The sequence below is a fragment of the Halichoeres trimaculatus genome, unplaced genomic scaffold (assembly GCF_033239565.1).
Source record: "Halichoeres trimaculatus isolate MK-OKI-2021-1 unplaced genomic scaffold, fHalTri1.1 fHalTri1_scaffold_7, whole genome shotgun sequence".
In the NCBI taxonomy this organism is placed as follows: domain Eukaryota; kingdom Metazoa; phylum Chordata; class Actinopteri; order Labriformes; family Labridae; genus Halichoeres; species Halichoeres trimaculatus.
The window spans coordinates 16,133,751-16,152,500 of record NW_027437185.1 but is presented as its reverse complement, the minus strand read 5'-3'; the positions used below and the strand labels follow the sequence as shown (position 1 = coordinate 16,152,500).

General features: G+C 40.0%; 4 protein-coding genes across 13 annotated transcripts in view; 1 reads left to right on the top strand and 3 right to left on the bottom strand.

Annotated features, from left to right (window-relative positions):
• Positions 1–5,662, bottom strand: part of pdlim7 (PDZ and LIM domain 7) — a 39,194-nt gene extending 33,532 nt beyond the window's left edge. The window contains exons 1-2 of one of the 2 annotated variants that reach the window (XM_074674600.1): positions 5,448–5,662; positions 3,028–3,126 (exon numbers count right to left, since the gene is read on the bottom strand). In XM_074674600.1, coding sequence (XP_074530701.1) covers positions 3,028–3,126; positions 5,448–5,474 — 126 coding nt within the window. In that variant the 5' untranslated portion in view covers positions 5,475–5,662. The remainder of the gene's footprint in view (positions 1–3,027; positions 3,127–5,447) is intronic. The other variant, XM_074674599.1, reaches the window with a different exon arrangement.
• A 1,430-nt stretch (positions 5,663–7,092) lies between these two features.
• Positions 7,093–11,621, top strand: cltb (clathrin, light chain B). 2 transcript variants are annotated; one of them, XM_074674601.1, is made up of 6 exons: positions 7,093–7,511; positions 8,148–8,194; positions 8,366–8,483; positions 8,665–8,776; positions 10,351–10,404; positions 10,756–11,621. In XM_074674601.1, the coding sequence occupies exons 1-6, from the start codon at positions 7,349–7,351 to the stop codon at positions 10,925–10,927; spliced, it is 666 nt and encodes a 221-aa protein (XP_074530702.1). In that variant the 5' UTR covers positions 7,093–7,348; the 3' UTR covers positions 10,928–11,621. The 2 variants fall into 2 exon arrangements, with proteins under 2 accessions (XP_074530702.1, XP_074530703.1); XM_074674602.1 differs by lacking the exon at positions 10,351–10,404 and having other exon boundaries at positions 7,095–7,511.
• Positions 11,213–14,403, bottom strand: higd2a (HIG1 hypoxia inducible domain family, member 2A). The gene is made up of 2 exons (XM_074674603.1): positions 14,163–14,403; positions 11,213–13,050 (listed from the first exon to the last, which is right to left on the bottom strand). The coding sequence occupies exons 1-2, from the start codon at positions 14,347–14,349 to the stop codon at positions 12,884–12,886; spliced, it is 354 nt and encodes a 117-aa protein (XP_074530704.1). The 5' UTR covers positions 14,350–14,403; the 3' UTR covers positions 11,213–12,883.
• A 1,127-nt stretch (positions 14,404–15,530) lies between these two features.
• Positions 15,531–18,750, bottom strand: part of ankhd1 (ankyrin repeat and KH domain containing 1) — a 29,155-nt gene continuing 25,935 nt past the window's right edge. For 5 of the 8 annotated variants that reach the window (XM_074673745.1, XM_074673744.1, XM_074673750.1 and 2 more), the window contains 5 exons: positions 18,493–18,618; positions 16,895–17,146; positions 16,567–16,763; positions 16,309–16,476; positions 15,531–16,168 (listed from right to left, as the gene is read on the bottom strand). In XM_074673745.1, the coding sequence (XP_074529846.1) occupies positions 16,109–16,168; positions 16,309–16,476; positions 16,567–16,763; positions 16,895–17,146; positions 18,493–18,618 (803 nt within the window). In that variant the 3' untranslated portion in view covers positions 15,531–16,108. The remainder of the gene's footprint in view (positions 16,169–16,308; positions 16,477–16,566; positions 16,764–16,894; positions 17,147–18,492; positions 18,619–18,750) is intronic. The other 3 variants (XM_074673751.1, XM_074673746.1, XM_074673752.1) reach the window with 1 other exon arrangement.

Sequence of the window (18,750 nt, the reverse complement as noted above, 5' to 3'; positions counted from 1 at the left end):
TTACTACTACATGGTGGTTTTAGTAAAAGAAGACATTGGCAAAGACCAGGCCGGGTTGTAATGAAACACCAGCGAGCTGTGTTCTTGGATGCCAGGGATCTGAGGTTTCTGGAGTTTGACCCAGATGTTTCCATGTTGACAACTTTAAGATTTGGCTCTTGTAAGGCTACAAACAGAGAAAGGTCAACACTTCCCCACTGTTGAGCACAAACTTAAAGTTTTTTTATATTAAATTCCAGCCCCTTGAAGAAACGTTAACCTTAAAAAGCAGCAGCAGCAGGGTTGAGGTTGGAGGGTTCAGAGGCCAGGGCTGCTGAAACTCACAAGCTGTGCCAGTGTCACTGAGTCAGTTTGCAAGGGCCACCATGACATTTTAGTTAAACAGCCAAGACACTGACTTTCTCATTGTTTACTTGACTCTAATCCTGGCTGAAGGAGGTCCAGAGAACTGTCTTGATTTAACTGGATTAAAGTGTATACATGCACAGAGTGCTTAGGCAGGGCACAGGAAAATGAAACGGTCTAAAACAAGGCTTCAAATTTGGAACATTTCTCCTAAGTTGATAAATGGGTGTATCCATATTATGCTAAGATCAGAGAGCTATTTTCCCTTCTATAGTGACTTAACAGTTTGTTTTGGCACAACCTCCCCTCTCTGATTTCACTAGGAAAGTATTCCAGTGGGATTGGGAGAGTCCATCATCACCAGAAAAGTGAGTGTGGAAGACATATTAGACACAGAGAGGAGACAAGAGGATTTTCTGTTGGCAGCGACGGGGTGGACAGGGAAAAAATGCCAGGAATGCTGAGAAAGCATAGCTTTCAAGGCTCACAGACAGAGGAGGAAGGAAACAAAAGCATTTATGGAGCATGAAGACCTATACACCAACTCACACACACGCGGGAGTCACAGACCCACAGCTTTCCAAATCAATGCAAAGTGTATCAGGATCACCATTACAAAGCAAAAGAAAAAACACAGTTAATGATTCAAACTTGTGTTATTGATGATGTTGCACTCTGCCACACTATGACCAACCACAAAGGAGCTAAACAACAATAAGAAATCTGTCTTACAACAATGACTGTCATTTAATCTATAGCAAAAACACTTAGCTAAATGCTGCAAGGCAAAGAGATTGCACAGGGATAACTCTGAAAAGATCAATGCGTCTGAGCTTTTTGTCCTGTCACTCCACATGTTCTTCATTGTGTAATCGCCTGTCACTCACTGTCTACGCAGAGATACTTATCTCATCAGCTGCAGGCCAGTAAAGAAAGACCACCCACCAAATTCATCCAGCGTTAGCCCACGGAGCGCAGGACGGGCCTGACTTTTCTCCTGTTACTAAGGGATGCTATATATCTTCGAGGTTTACATCCCTCGCTGGGTTGTTTTCATCCTCTGCGCCTGTGTGATTCACCGTCTTGTCTTTTATTGCAAACGCGGGGAGAGCCAAAGCCAGAGAGAAAACCTGTCACATCTTTATAACCCTTGTAGCCTGAAGCCTGGTGGACTGTGGGAACAAGCCACAAAGATATTAACCACTAACCAGCTGTTAAGCTCTAGTCTTAGCAGTCATTATCAATTTTACCCCTTGCTGCTTAGACTAAACTGGGTCTAACAAAATGTTTGAGACTCTTGCAGGGTAACGCTTTTAAGTACAGCACTTTGAGCTATATTTCTGTCAGCAAGGACAGTAAATCGTCATGTCTAATGTTCCTGGATTGCAGGAAAACTGGCCTCCTGAGCTGGCTCGAGATAATTTAGCAACTACAGGCACACCCACAGACATTCACCCTTCAATCCTTCCTGCTTGTACTGGGTGAACACTTCTATACTGCTCCAAAAAAAAACTTGTTTGTTTTGGACCAGGTGTCAAACCAGGTTATTACATCTGGTTGTTCTTTTATGAGTAGAAGAAAATGTTACTCAAGCCATGAATCATGGGGGAACATTGTGGTCCTGAATATGCCTTCCAGAGAACAGACACTAGACATGTACTGACAAGGCTGGTGATAACTCCAGCCCTCACAGCCTGATTACGTCAGCTCAACACACACGTCAACAGGCTGCTTACAACATACAGCAGCCTACAGAACATATTGATCAAAGCAACATGTATTACTGTATACTCTTTTGATTTCAATGTTACACTTTCTCTTGTAGCTGCAAAGAAACCAGATTTAAAGACATTTAAATGACTGAGAGTATGTAGGTTAACCTTGGGAGGCCTGACCTATATCTAATTACCTACTAACTTCCAATTATATCTAAAATGTGAAGCAGCACAGAGAGATCAGACTTGAAGATTTAGAAAATGTAAATCAGCCCGAACACTCTTCGATGACCTCAGCCTCTAAGGTAGCAGTGTAACAACGTCAATAGGGACTGAGTGCATAATAGAATGAGAGATATGTGTGCGTAATAGCTGGCAGCAGAGTGGGAATGATTTTATGTGTGCGCATGCGCAAGCTGCTGCAACTGAGAGTCTGTGTGTTTGTCAGGCAAAGCAGTAGTGCACTTATAAGGCCTGGAAAGTGGTTGCTGCTCTCCTGAATAGCGACAGCAGTTTATAGAGTTTTTGACAAATTATTTATTGGAGAGGTAGTGACCCAACATGGAGAGTACAAAGCATGGTGAGACACACAGCAGCATGTCATTGTGAGCTATTAAATCTAACAAAGCGTAGTCATTGGATGTTAGAGCTGACTGCATGAGGCTTAGTGAAGCACTTTACAAAAGTGAGTGAGGTGAAAATGAATGAAACAGCCTGCAGAACAGAAAAACCCTACATGAGCACTGCTACCAAAAGATGACCTGTGTATGCTGAGTCTTTATGTGGGAGCCATGGTCACTGACCACCGTCTGTCATTATGGTCAAAGGTTTTATAAACAGCCTTGGAGGACTGTATACGTCTTCACGGGGATGAGACTCCATGCATCTCCCACACAGGCGTGTAGACTGTTATGAACACATATGCAGGAAAGCATAAAGCTGTTTACGGTCACAAACACTGACTTACCCTTGACACGGTGAGAGGCATGCTGAAGTCCTTCCCTCCCTGCAGCCTGAAGCCCCAGGGCGCAGGCCCTTCAAGGGTTACAGTGTATGTGTTCATAGCCTTGGGGAAACAAAGCAAGAAATAGAGTTAATTAGCCGGGAAGGCCGGAGAGGCCAGAGACCACAGGAGCCGATAGCTGCTGGATTCTGCTCACATTTCCACAATACAGAAACTGACACTTAAACTGTTTTGTTTATAGAAACAGGGTATCTAATTCTAAGAAGTCCTCTTTTAATAAGAACCCTGTCACCCTGCCTCATTAAGTGTGCAGTTTGCCAGAGATAATCAATTAAGCTATAAGAATGAGGCTGTTTATGCAACGTATGAGATGATAAAACACCAGAGCTGCAACTGGGACGCAACCTTCCTTCAGCTATCAACACACAAATTAATTAACTGCCTTTCCTTGCGTCATAATCTGAGAGGAACATTTTTATAAATAGTGGAACAAAGCAGAATTCAAATGAGTACCATGGATAATAACAGCTTTATAAATCTACTGAACAAAAAAAACCAGAAATGTTCAAGTTTGCTTCTTGTTTTCAAAGTACGAATAGCTGACTTACTGTATTCAATTTATTTTTTAGCACAGGCTAAACACAAGCTACTGAGAATTAACCAACCTGCTTTGTTTATTCTTTTATTACTATTTTACATAATTTAAAACATGTAGGAAACAAAGAAATGAGTAGGAACAACATTATGAGAGGTTATCATTGAATACCTCACTAACCAGGTAATTTTAAGAACCTAAAGCGACCTGAGACGCAGGGCTAGCTCACTCTAATTTACTGCTGTACCACTGACCTCTGTGCCTGCACCCCTAACCAGGCTTTTCCTCATCCTCCTCCACCTCCTCCTATCACTTCACCAGGTGTCAATACACTCCATGACACACGGCTAGCCAGCTCAGATGCCACAATACAGACAGACCTACCTTGTCCTCAAGGGACAGCCGATATGCAAAAAGCTGGGAGAAAGCTAAAGAGTCAGTAAGCTGGAGCAAGCAGATTCTCTGTCTCTGTTGGCAAACCCTACCCCCCGACACTGTGTGTGTGTGTGTAACACAGGCAAGCCCTAGCCTCTCCTCAGAGGCTATATAAGGAATGTAAAACTACACCAAACTATTTCAGCCCTTACACCCACATGAGTCACAGAGAGAGGGGGGTAGAGGAGGACGGAGGGAGCTAACGTCAACTGCCCATATACTCTGGCAACCGTCGCTTAATTTGTGAGATTATTTCTTTAAAGTTCACAGATACATCTGAAGTGAAGCTAACAGAATTCTACATTCCTGCTTGAGGGCATGGGGTTCAGTTGATCTTAACTAGCAGTTATAATTGAACATAGATTTTTTTGAAGCAACTGAGAAGCTCTCACGAAGTAAAACCAGAAACGTGGGTTTGTGCACATGCATATGTATAAATATTAATGAGTAATAGAACCTTCGTCAAAAATACCTGTCACGCTCCAAATAGATCATTCACCAAAAACATCTTGTTAAGAGTTTTGAATTGCATAGATGTTTGTAATATGTTGCAAGATCTTCAAGATTACATAACAAACAAAAAGTCTTATTATTTATACCTATATTAACTTCCTAACACTAATCTCATATTATGGATACTGCAGAGAAACCAGGAGAAAAAACAGTCACAAGACTAATGACTGATTTTAAGAAAAGATCCAAACTAGCAACAGGTGAGATTTCAATTGAGACAATTGTAGGGTGCATACTAACATGTTTTAAAACATACTAGGATGAAATTTAAGATTAACATACATGAATTGGGTGCAGGAAATTATATACTTTCATTTGAATTAATAATAAAGCTAAAAAAAAAAAATATTCCAGCAATGTCTGTAGTCTACTTTCAAGTGTCATCCCTGTTTATGGAATTGCTATTTATAATCTCCCATGGTGTCACTATAAAGTTTCTATAGGAGCTCAAACTTTGAACAGTAGTAATCTGCGCTAACAGAATTGTACTCTATTTTCTTTTCTGTTAACAAGCTCATATAGCTTACTGGTAATTTATTTGAAAGTATACAACGTAAGTTTTTCTACAGCATTAAACTACAGGCTGTTAAATCAGTCACACCACAGCATAACAGACCGTGTAACACAACTTTACGTTCACCCTGGAAGTGGCAAAATGCGACACAAAAACAGCACAAACTCGTTTCTGACAATGAACAAAGTACATCTGCATCGACTGAGACCGACTGTGGTTCAGATCAGCCAGTCCAAACCCACAGACTGCACAATGAGAGGCACAACACAGTCCGTTCAATGACTAACACTGTGAAAAGTTAGCTCTACAAAGTTGCAGCACACCCACAAGAACGCGTTCAGAGTTAGAGACAATCAATAAGTTTACCTCTTGTCCCTCCGTTACGCCAGACATCACGACTTAGTCTTAAGGAGACAAAAAGTCAGTCGGTGAGTGGGCTAACTTTCGGACTTCCTTAAAGCGGACGTCAGGAAGCCTCCGTGGATCCCCTTGGTGAGCCGCAGGATCATTCCCTCAAATTCTTTTTAGCAGGACTCGACTGAAACGTCAGAAGTCACATGGGCCGCTGCTTCTTTTCATACTCCGGCTGTAAACCAGGAGAGGCCGTGCTTTACAGACAACCCAGCTGTTTAACCGTCTGCTGCTGATCCACATCAATCAGAAGAGCTTAAAAGCCGCTAAAAAATCCACTTTATCATTTATTCCTGAAAAAAGGTAAAAAATAAATAAATTAATTAATTAAAATAAAATAATAATAATAATAATAATAATAATAATAATAATAATAATAATAATAATAATAATAATAATAATAATAATAAATGAAAGCACACCATTGTTGGTTATAAAATGTTGAATATACTAAAAAAAATTACAGTCTCAAACGGCTATTTTTGGCAAGAATTTTCAAGTTAGATGTTCGTATCAAGATAGCTGTTTGTTTAAACTGATAAGGGTCTGTTTACCTCGGATAACACACGTTTCAAATATTTACCTTTATTTTTGAGGGCAAAAAAAACTTTACTCGTGTCATATTATTATTATTTTACAGATTAGATTTTAAAAATCATCTAAAAACTGGAAAAATGGGATTATTCATGATAATGAATAGTATCTTATATTTATGAGATACAACGTCATATTTATGTGATTGGATGTCATTAACATGACTTCCCCTTTTTCAACTTTTTACAGGGGAAATGGGTATATCAACCATATGACAGTATGAAAATAAATGCAAAACAGCCTCAACATGCTAAAAGACAAACAAGTGTATTGGGCGACTTTAAAAATCCAACAACCCGAAAGTCAAAATAATCTTTTTATTACTTTTTTTTTAATTATTTGAATGTTAAATCAGACATTTAGTCATTTATAAATATCTTGATGTAGAAACAACTTTCCATCATGCATGAGACATTTTTATACAGTTGTCCTTTATAATGTGCCTACCTGCAAAAGTCATTTTAATTCTATTTAAGAAATACACGTTCTGATACTTTGAGCAGAAGGAGTTTGTTTCAAACCAGTATTCAAATTTATATCATTAAAGATTGTATTCATGTTTAGACTATTTTTTAAACATTTGATATCCCCAAAAGTAAGAGTATGTGATTATTGGAATCTGTTTTGAATTGTTGGCTATGTTGGATTCACACTGAATTGGACTGATTTCAAGTTGCATGCTGTTGCAAAAAATAGGCAAAGACATCCTACAATTTTAACTAAGCTCACAAAGATGAAAAAAACTCCTACAGGGAAATATAATATGGGTATGGCCTACATACAAGTACATGGTAACACAGCTTCCCAGCAACGTACAAGTCTAGAGAAAAGAATTACGATATTTGCTTTAGAAAACCTTTCAGTTTACTTCCAACTTTTTAAACATCACGGTCAACCCCCCTGTAGTAGGATGGCTTGGTTGCAGAGGTTTGTTCACTAAAGAAGGAGCAGCAGCTGGCCAGCAGATGGAGACAAACTTCAACAAAGAACAGATGGTACCCTCAGGGTGCTGCCCTGCTCCATCATCAATGTGCCGAGTTAAGTGAACAAATCATGAATCATCACTGAGGGCCTGAGTCGAAGCTAACATTTCTCTCTACAGTCGATCATATAGTTTAAAGTGTTTCTCACAGTGGTCTAACTTAGAATAGCTCATATTCGAGTATAATCCACGATTTGTTTGTATCGGCGTTTCAGGACAAGTTGTCTGGTTTTGTGGCTTTGACGTAGCTTAACCTAAACTTGTAAACACTTTGTAAAAGATGGCTGACAATGGAGCACACCCGACTGAAGAAGACCCGGCTGCTGCTTTCCTGGCTCAACAGGAGAGTGAGATAGCGGGGATAGAAAACGACGGAGAAGGATTTGGGGCGCTGGAGGATGCGGGCGAGGAACCGCCGCCTGAGCCCCAGCCTGCAAACTATGGTGAGTTTGAGTCTGAGCTAATGTTAGCCACTGGTAGCAGGCTAACAAGCTAACTGGGGCTAGCTTATATGCTTACCGGTACTTTGACTAGTGTGGTTCTAAGTTATTCAGCAAGGACTACTACCCACAAATTTTCTGTAAAAACACCTCCAGTAGCTCACCAACACAGATAGAGTGTTAGTTAACGCTGTCTTACCCGCTTATTTCCAATTTAAGAGCTGTTCTAAACGTTAGCCTGCTAGCCTAGCTGACTGACCTATTTCATTTCTTTGCACAGCTAAAACTTAAACTGCTCTTTTAAAGCATATCATGCTGACGCTTCGTGTTTAGAGATTTAAAACATGTGTTTTGTTATTAACCCACGTTATAGACGCATCGTGTAAATAGTACATCCTAGTAACATCATTCAGCGCTGACCAGTCAGACAAGTTCTGGAAAAACCTGTCATGTTAACCGTCAAAGCTGCACAGACAACATCAGTGCCCAAACAGGTGCTGCTTCATTTCTCAGCTAGCGTTGAGCTTAAATAAAAGTGTCCGTATCTTTGTCAACATAAGCTCGTCCGGGTGACCAGGAAGGTTAGCCAACTGGAAAATATATTCAAGCATTAACTTTGTCCTCTTCTCACAATGTCAGACGATTTTGGAGAGCAACCTGCCACAGTGAATGGGGACATGTTTCCGGTAAGCTTGTTGAATCTTTAGTTTTTTTAATTTGTTTTATTTAAGAAGATCTCTGTGTGCTTCACTGTTAGGATTTCATCACTGAATGTCACGAGTTAAGGATTTCACTACTTATTCTGTGTTGGTGCTTTTGATAACAGTGAAAATGTTTGGTTTCATGTCGTCCCAAAGGAGTCCAATGGCCCCACAGACAACTATGCAGCCATCGCCCAGGTTGATATCCAGAGACAGGAGCCAGAGAGTTTACGCAAGTGGAGGGAGGAACAGAAGACACGCCTGGAGGCATTAGGTGAGCAAAAATCAGCTTATTATTTACATCTTATTCTTATTTTGAGGTGAATCACACTGGTTAGTCCTAGTTCATTTGAATTATTGTTATATATTATCTCTGTACCCACAAGGACTCTGATCATGTAAGTTGTCTCCTTCATATCCTTTCATGTTTCCCCTCTTGTTGCAACCCAACCAAGACTCTGCGTCCAAGGCGGCAGAGGCAGAGTGGAGAGAGAAAGCCAAAAAGGAGTTGGAGGACTGGCATGTACACCAGACTGAACAGATGGAGAAGAACAAGGCCAACAACAGGTTAGTGTCTGACATGCCCTCTGTTCACATGCAGAGAAGTAACAGTCGTTGTACCATTATCATGTAATTATGATGCTGTCACTTCACGTTTTGTAGCAAGTCTGTACAAAGCATACATAAAGAGTAGACAAAGGTACTCAATGTCCACACAGCTGACAGCTATGCAGTGTATATCTGCCCACACATCCCGCATGGACACATATATATATGTATGCACATTCACATCCTACCAGCTACGCATTTTTTTAATGGAATTGAAGATGTTTAGTAAACAGAGAGCAGAGCAATTCAGGAAACTGAAGCATTTCTGTATAATACACTGCAAAAACAGATCAAATTCTGTAGCAATAATATTTCTGATTTTTGTATACATCTCTTATAAATACACTAAGAGTATAGCTTAAGTTTGCTATTTCAGTCTAGTTGCCTTCAGTGTTTGATGCACACAGAAACATTGCATTTAGGGATGCACGATATTGGATTTTTGCCGATATGCCGATATATCGAAACCCCTTTTTGGCCGATACCAATACCGATACCGATAATCACAAGTTTGTTTGTTTTTTTCACGGTAAAGAAAGCTTAGTCTATCCTGTACTGGAATTTATATGTTACTCTTATTGTGACGGTCGTATTTGTTTAAGAAACACATAAAACAAGACAAAAAAACATTTGATTTTACCATAAAAATGTATTATTTTTTCAAACTCAAGACATTCAGTATTGAAATACAGAAAAATAATTTCTATAGATCACATGAACTTTAAATGTACAATGCATTTTTAAACATAACCAAGTTGCATTTGATTATTTTAGAGCTACTGTAACAACCTGGTGACAGACACAGAGCTCTGCAGTGCAAATAAATGAAGTGCTACATTTTATTTAAGGAGCTTATTTTTCAGATGGAAAATAATAATAATAATCCTAACTGAATAGCACCTTATCGGTTGTGCTTATCGGCAGAAATTTTCATACCTGCCGATACTGATAAACGTGTTTTTAAGCTTTTATCAGCCGATACCGATATTGTGCCAATAATATCGTGCATCCCCAATTGCATTCTTTCTTTTCGTTGACCTGGCTAACCCGTTCTTTTCTCACACTTTCCAACAGACTCTGTCCAAGTCTGGCACGGTATCACTCTGCATCTGTCTCTTGTCAGTTTTTTTCTCTGTGCCTGCAAAAGCGCTGAGAGACAATCCTCTGATGAGATATTAGTCTACAGCTGTGTGTCCTTTTGGACTGACTGGAAAACAAAACAGGAAGCTGCTTAGCTAGAAGGAATGCAAACAGCAGGGAGCAAATGTCACATCCAGGCTGAAGCATAGCATCAAAGCTGCCATTTAATTGAGTGAAACACTTTAGTGCTATTCTGAGCCTGCTAACTGGCAACAGACTGATTGTTTAGATCATTTTAAACCTTCAATTTCCACCTCATTCGAAGTCTTTCTCAGCTGCTTACATAATCCTTTTAATGCAGACACTGAGTTTTCTGTGCTTGTTGTTTGACACTGAAACTGTTCTTCTTTCTCCTTCTTTTTTCTGCTTTCTTGGCCTTGCCTGCGTACTAGGATTGCTGACAAGGCTTTCTACAAACAGCCCAACTCTGATGTTATAGGCTTTGTGTAGGTTTAGAAGTCTCACACTTTCTAATGTTGAATGCCCTGAGCTGATTGTCATCTGATGCATGCCCAAACACGAAAACCACGTTTCTTTACTAAAGGCTTAATTCGTAGTCCCTGCTCTTTTATTAGAATGTAATGTAATGTACTATAAATTGGAACATATTCTCGTTTTTTGGTCTCCAACAAAGCATATTTTGGTATAAGGACATGCATGGAGTTGTTGTCTTATTTGTGCACAGGTGTCTTGTGATCAAGAACTGTGGCTTAGCACCATGTCTGTATTAGATGGCCTTGCTGTAACAAACAAAAATCACAAATTCATATGCTTTCGTCTTTCTCTTCAACCTACAGGGCGTCAGAGGAGGCTTTCCTGGCAGAGAGTGATGGCGACAGTCCAGGATCTGAATGGGAGAGAGTAGCTCGTCTCTGTGATTTTAATCCAAAAACCAACAAGCAGGCAAAGGATGTTTCTCGAATGCGTTCAGTCCTCATCTCCCTCAAACAGACACCCCTAGTTCGCTAGAGGGGGCTGCAGGGAGAATTTTCTGTTCTAGAAAACATTGCCTTTTCAGTTTTTAACCCCCCTGTTGCATCAGAGAAGTTTGATTTCTCTTTTCCATAAAAGTCCTGGTGTCTTTATAAGCTTATAAAACTACCCACTTTTCTTGATTCCTTATGCGTTGAAATAACTTACTTATCCCAACCTCTAGTGAGAAGATGAAGGACTGCTCTATTGTTACAGCAACCTTTAGCTGGTCAGTTTGATCACTGCTAAAAATAAGAAAATATTGTTACTGTAAATTAAACATTTCCTTCCCCTTTAATTTATGAATTGTTTTAGGTCAACTTTATTGCATGCCTTTTCCAATGTTTTGATGCACAATTTTGAGTTGTTTTAAAACTACGCATTATGGTCAATGTCACTTTCTTCATAAGCACTATAGCGTATTAGATTGTAAACACTTATGCCTCTCATCAACAAAGAATTCTAGCCTTTGTTCATTTTGTTGTTTGAAATCCCCACTAACCATGTTGAACGTAGCTAACACCTGTCTCTTTCAAATGCACAAGCTTGTGGCCTTTTTGATGTAGCTCTTACTCTAGTGTGAGTAGCCAGCCAGATGGATTTCCTCTCTAATTGGGCAACATTCACAAAAGAAAGAAAAAAAATACACAACCAAAGATTTAAACCATCACCTAAATTTTCAGCGATCACATGATTAACAGCTCGTGCAGTGTCATATTTCACAGATTTTCTCAGCAGATGCTTTTTTTCTGCGCCATCTTCTTTTGTGTTATAACATATTTACAATTTCTTTTTTTAAAGGCAGCATTCAACAAGGTGTCAAATTTAACAGTTATGCCTGCATATTTTTTTCACATGTTGCCTATTTGGACAGTATGATCACTGAAAAAAGTGAATGTTTAAAGGGAACTGGGAGATAAAAACAGCCAAGTATAATCACCTAAAGGATTTTGCTTATTCAGATTTATCATGTGAGACTTTTGCCATCAAAATACTCTGAAATTAATCAGTTGTTCAGTTGATGAGTGATGAGATAAAACGTATTGTTTGACTAAACCATACTGTGTGTCCGAGAGCCAAAATCCACCTTTGGATGCTTCTATTTTAAAAAATGAAACTACTAGGTGTTGGCAGATGAACCCACTGTTATTTGGCATTGAATTATCAGAAAACACTAACAACACTGGATGTCTGAGGGACAGAATCGAGTTTCCAGCTGCACATTTTTTATCAGACACTTAAAATGGCCATTACAATGCCTTTGCATGAGTAAGGTGATTCACAAAGTGCTGTCCTTCACCAAATACAACATTCTGAGCACTCCCACTCAAGACATCTGACAGAATTTGATTGTCTTTTTGAGTGTTTAAGGTGAACTTTGAGACTGGAATTTGTCTAATGTCTGAAACCTTCCTAGCATTTATATTTACTCACCCAGGCCATTAATATAGAAACTGTTTTCACAATGAACTTTCCCAATGGTTTTATAAGTAAACTGTTAAATAAAGGCTGTGCAAGGAGTAGATGTCCCCTGGAGATTGTTGTGACTGTTGTTCTTTTCTGAAATACACACACCCTACCAGGTTAGGTTTATAATGTCAGTTTTATGATTCCTTCACCAGAAGACACATTCAGGTGTAATGCAAGTCATTTCAGCAAGAACAAGTTAGATCTGAAAGTGAAATCACCATTAGAACATGGAGCAAGCTGCATATAGACAAATTTACCAGTATTTTACTTCTTGGCTGTTGTAGCATTATACAAGTACAATCAAACTTGCTTACTGAGTTTTTAACAGTTCAGAAAACAATAAATAATGTTGGCCTTGCAAAAGAGATCTGATAAAAAAAAAAAGATTTTGCTGTTCAATCAGAGAGACCTGTCCTGTACAGGTCAGATCTGGGGCGGTGCTGCTTTTAATAAGGCGACAGCAGGTGCAGGGTTGGCCAGTCTTTATTGCTTGGGTTTCACAGCTGTGGCAAAGACTCCAAAGATGATGGCGACTACAGTGAAGCCCTGAGCAAAGATACGCCCCCTCATCAGCAGCTGGGACTGTCTGGTTTTCCCTTGATGGAAGGCGCGGAGACCATAAATCAACGCTCCTGCTGTTCCCAAACAACCTGGCAACACAAAGCAGAGCACAAGTTAAACAGAATCCATCAGAACAATACAGGTTGATTGGTGCCACAAACAAGGTACAGGTGTATCGCTGACTTTTATAGAATACAAACCTATCTCTGAAACTGTGATGAAGTTTGAGTAAGTGTAGCCACTTATCAGCTGTTCATTTAAGTTATCAAAATTAGTGATAGTTATATGAGTGTAATATTTAAAAAATACTCCAAGTAAAATTTGCATTTTTGACTTAATATATTTATTACTAGAGGTGTCCCAATCCGATATTGATATCGGATATCAGTCAGCACAAAACAAGTAACGGTATCGTAACGGATGCATCTAAAATCTCTGATGTGAGCACTCCAATATAAGCAGTTTCTGTTAACCATTGGTTAATAATAAATGGGTCAGTTTTTCCTCATACCTACTGTTGCTGACTACTGTTCTTTGTTTGAATAATATCACTTAATCAAGCCTTTTCTAACATGACAGACAGACTACAAACTAAGTAATAAAAGTATGCATGTTTAATGCTGATATGGACTCGGATTAATATCGGTATCGGCCAATACTCAATGCTGCAGTATCGGTATCGTATCGGAAGTGAAAATGTAATATCGGGACATCCTTAATTATCACTCTAATGAAACCACACTGTATATTTTCCCATACCATGCAGATCTAGAAACGACACGCTTTTGAGAAAACTTCACTGTCAGCAGCTTTGAGAGACACCAGCCTCCCTAACCCCAAAATGCATCATAACCAACAGTTAAAACCATGTTTTAAACTTAAACATTGAACACAATTACTGGACCTGTCGTATCTTGTTTTTTAAGGAGTCAAACAAAGCAACAGGAAATTAATGTAAGCATGTCATACATTAAAGATGATGCTCTCCTTTTGGGAATGACACAAACTTCATTTTCTACGACGTCAGCTTATGTAACCACAATCTCATAACGCATATCCTTCACTCAAATGTAAGAATTTTATATCATAAAATGAGTGAAACTGTCACTGATTTGGACACACAGCAGTATTAAAACATCATGTTCCAGTGCTGCACTCAGTCAACTTGGCTCTGCGGAGATTCAGAGCTTGTGTAACTCACCTATAGGGACGAACGGATTCTCCTTGGTCTTTCTTATGAATTTCTCTTTGAATGTTTCATCTTTGATTCTCGGCAGCGGGTTGAAGCCTTCGATGACCGGGGGCTCTGAGAAGTCAAACGGTACAGGTCCTGAAGGTGAAGTTTTGTGGGGTTTCTCAGGTATTACTGGTGTTGTAGCGGCCGCCATGATTACCTCGTAACCAGTACCCGTCAGAGGAAATAATAAACAACTTCCGGTTTCAACTCACGTCATGCTCTACAATAAAAGCCTTGATTTGTTTACATAAAATTTTGGTTCTGCCACGGTTGGCTTTCATAACTTAAAAAAGACTGTTTAAATTTCACTGATCTCTTGTATGACTATATTTAAGGTTGACAAAAAAAAAAAAACAAGAGATGATGCTCCCTTTACAAAAACAAGGTGAGCCCACAGACCTTTTTTGCTCTCATGCCAAATTGAAAACATCATGCACTGATGTCTATGAACAGTTAAAAAATAAAAATTCGACGCGTACCACTTGTTTACAATAAACAATATAACTTAAGATGTAATGTTAAAAAATTATGTGATTAAGTCTGCTGGAGCATAACTTTTAAGCAGGATCCTGAAATTTACCCCCATTTTTTCTACATGTTTTGTATCTAATGTAAGTGAGTGAAAATGATGAAAGGAACGAAATAAAGAAAAGAGAAAATATATATATTAAAAAAAATACGTGAAAGACTAATTAGCTGAAATAGAACTATAATCTTTTCTTGCTTGATTTTATTCGTCTCTGTTATTGTTGCATTGATCCTATATCTTAACCACTGATTAATATATTTATTATATAAAATGCTCATCACTTCACGTAAGTGACTGAAATGTCAAGATACACATATGGTTTGTTTTCCGAGTTCATGATGAAGTTTAAAAAACTACCACTAGATGGCAGTATTTGGGATAAAAAGTTGTTGATTCTCCAATGGATGACACATTTTTGCAAGAAACGGGTAGGTTTTCAGAAAAGGCCAGGTCATATCTACTTTTTAAATGGTTTACTAGCCATACATTTTATTGTACTTTATCCAATCTTTTTTCATAAATTGTCAAATGTTGGTTTCCAACAAAACTTTGGGGCTAACTGTAATGCTCATGCAGTGAGGTTAATTTTCAGATGTAAAACACATTTAAAAAGATGTGTTTGATCTTTTAGCAATTTCTGGCCATGAATTCTAGTTTCATAAAAGTACCAAGCTGTAAAGAACAGAAAGTCAAAGAGATAATGCCTAGGAAGGAGCCAAAACAAAATCAAATGAAAGGTTGGTTTGTGTGAGTGTTGAAGTTAAAATACAGCAAGTTATATGGTTGGTCATAAAACACACACATACTTTTCAATCTTTTTATTGAATATTAAGGTAAATATTTCACATTAATACAGGCTACATAAAGTAGAGCCACTATACGACATGAAATTTACTCTCATTTTAACCCTTTTTAGTATGTAAACAATTATACATGTATTTACCACTCTAAAAGGTTCTGATTTCTCTTTCTCTTTAGGTAATCATCATCTAGTTCTGGGCCATGTTTAAATAGCTACTTCATGTTGAGCCCCCTGCAGCCCAAGAACGGTGTATGTGGTTTTAAGTCAAAATCGCTAAACTACGCAGAGAATGGATCCTGTTAAACAGGTGATCGCGCATGTTTGTTTGCATCATTGGGACACTGAAAACAGCTCTCCCCTAAATTCCTCTTTCCTTGTTTGAGATAGGCACATCAAAGAATGGCGTCAAGACAACTTCCATTTCTTCAACCTCTGCTCTGCACTCTCAGGTCACTACTTAAGTTAACATGTACGTTTTTCTTTTTTTTTTGTTTGTCTTATTCGGTCATGTTCGTCAGTTGGTATTTCATGTTTGCGCTGTGGGTCATGCTGTGTGCGTTTGATTGCTGTGGACGCTTTTTAGTTGACGTGGTTCAGGTGCACATTTCCCACATGAGGTGCCCAGGTACCAGGCCACACCTGAAGGGACAGAAGACCAAAGAGGGATACATTAGTTAGATACAGAGCTTAAATTTGCTTGTTTCAAGAGCAGAAACACAAGCCTGACAAGTTCAAGTCTCCGAATTCAACCAGAACATGCGTTAATAAAGAGACATTACCTGTTGTTGTGGGTCAGAGTTATCCGCATTGTTTGGGACCACTTTGATGATGGGGCTCCATGCGGGGTCACCAGTGTGCAAACCGTTGTACATCGGTCCCCCGGGCCCCTCTGCCATGGGAGGATGAGGGGGCAGCATGGTTCCACCGTACATTGACATGGGCATTCCCTGAGCAGACAATAATACATCAAAGGTGAAGGATTTGTTTACAACAGAAAAGAAGTGAAGCTATCTTAACAAGCTATGTCTTTGTGTTACCTTTGGGAAATCCATGTAACTGTTGGGCAGATGCTGTGCCTGGTGGTAGTTGTTAGCAGGGTTTGAGATGCCTGTGTCATCTTGCTCCATGGGCTGGTGCTGAGAGAAGGACTGCTCTGCCTGAAGCTGAGGGTGCATCATGTGGCTGCTCATCAGGGGCTGGGACCAACCGGACATGGCCTCTGTACCAAAACAAGCTGGGGGTTAGCATTAGTGTCAGCAGGTGTCCAGTATTAAGCATTTGAAATAAGACAGAAACATTTGTTGGTTTTCAATTCATAATTCTGGGATCACTTAGCATTTCCTGTTTGTTCAATTTTGTGCTTACCTGAAGCACTGCCAACCCCAAACGACCAAATGCCTCCCTGTCCAACTGATGCCGTGTAGCTGGTGGTAAGGAGAGGTGGGTTGACAGACCCTGTCTGCCTGATCCTGGCCAAACGCTCTGTGCCGATTGGTGGAGGAACCTTGCGGTCCTGCTGCGAGGAGCTGCCGGGCTTCGGCTGGGGAGGAGGAGCCACAGCTGAGGTGGAAAGGGCAGAGGAGGACACCGTAGAGGGAGGCGGGACAGGAGATTCACCTGAAGGAGAATGTAAAGTACAGGAGGAAATAGTTAGGTACACATCTGAAATTAGCAAAAATGTATATCTGCTCAGTACCTTAAACCCTGTTACAACCAAGCAATCAGGTGTAGATCAGCACAGTTCGGTACTGGTTGGCCCGGTCAAGCCTGATCCTGTTTGCGTTTCCACAGACAACGGTGTCCCCTTGTGGTAGGGGGCGTGTTAGCCTGATGCCAATAACTGCATCAGTTACATAACAGTGTGGCGCCATAGCAGCGCGACACAGCGTACCCTGCTAATAAATCCAACGAAGAAAAACACGATAAACGAAGAGCAACTAGGGGGAACATGCAGCAATTTGTCTTCTTTGTGATTAGCATGTAGCTCTTTGAAATAAAACTTGAATGTGCTTTGTAACAGAGAAGGCTGTGTGCTGCAAGGAGCAATACTGCTGCTGTCACACAGTACGTGATGATTCTTTTAACCCATCAACTGTCTGCAGTGTTGTAGCTGCAACTTCTGGGATCAGATTGATTTGGTCTGACATTCTACAGACGGTCCCAAAAAAGTGGGACGGCTCGTGATGGTTATTTGGGGATCTGTCAGTGGACGTCATAAAATGCGTGCCGTGCTGAGACAAACTGCTTGGTGGAAACGGGGCTTGAATAACACAAGGGGTTTTGTGAAAGAGGACCACCTGGTAACATGTCTATGATTCTTAATCCGTGTTTCCACCAAGCAGACCGGTTCGTCTCGGTACGGCACACATCTGTGGCTTTTCCACTGACTTACCCCGGGACAGATTCCCAAATAACTGAGACGAGCCGTCCCACTTTTTGGGATCCTTTCGTATGGGTGCCAGACTGAACTGATTCGCTCTCAGAAGTTGGAGCTACAACACAGCAGACCGTTGAATGGTCTAACAATTGTCACTTACCCTGGGACATCAGCTGCATTTGTCCTGGCGGCACACAGTCTTATCTGACACATAGCTTGATTGCACTTTGTATCAAAGAGCTACATGCCAATCACAGAGAGGACGAAATGCTGCATGTCTTCCTTCTATGCTCTTAGTTTACTGTGTCTCACTTTTCTTTTTCGTTGGATTTATTAGCGGGATACACTGTGTTGCTGTTATTTAACAGCTGCGGCTTTCGGCTTACACGCCGCCTACCATGAGAAGGCAGTTTGCTGTTGAAACGCAAACGGGATCAGGCCAAATCGTACTGAACCTAACTGGACTGTTTGGTGGAAACGTGGCTGTAGAGGGTTACAGGAGTAGCAGCTTCAAAACTGCTCTGAAAGCCCCAGTATTACATTTAAGGCTGAAAATCCACAAAAACAGGAAGTGTAGCCATCATACCTGATGTGGATGCACTCCATGGATGAGGGGAAAAGTGCTGTCTGCTGAACGAGGGTGTGCCAACTGCTGTATGACCGTGCAGATACACAGGGCTGCCAGAGATACTGGTGGCATAGCTGGTCAATGCTGTGAGTGCACACAAAGCAAGAAAGAGTTCATTATGACACCCATGTGAAGAAAAAATGTACCAAATAAGGTGTTAAAGGGTTTATAAATGTGGTCAACAAGAATATATGAAAAATTAGTTGCACATTAATT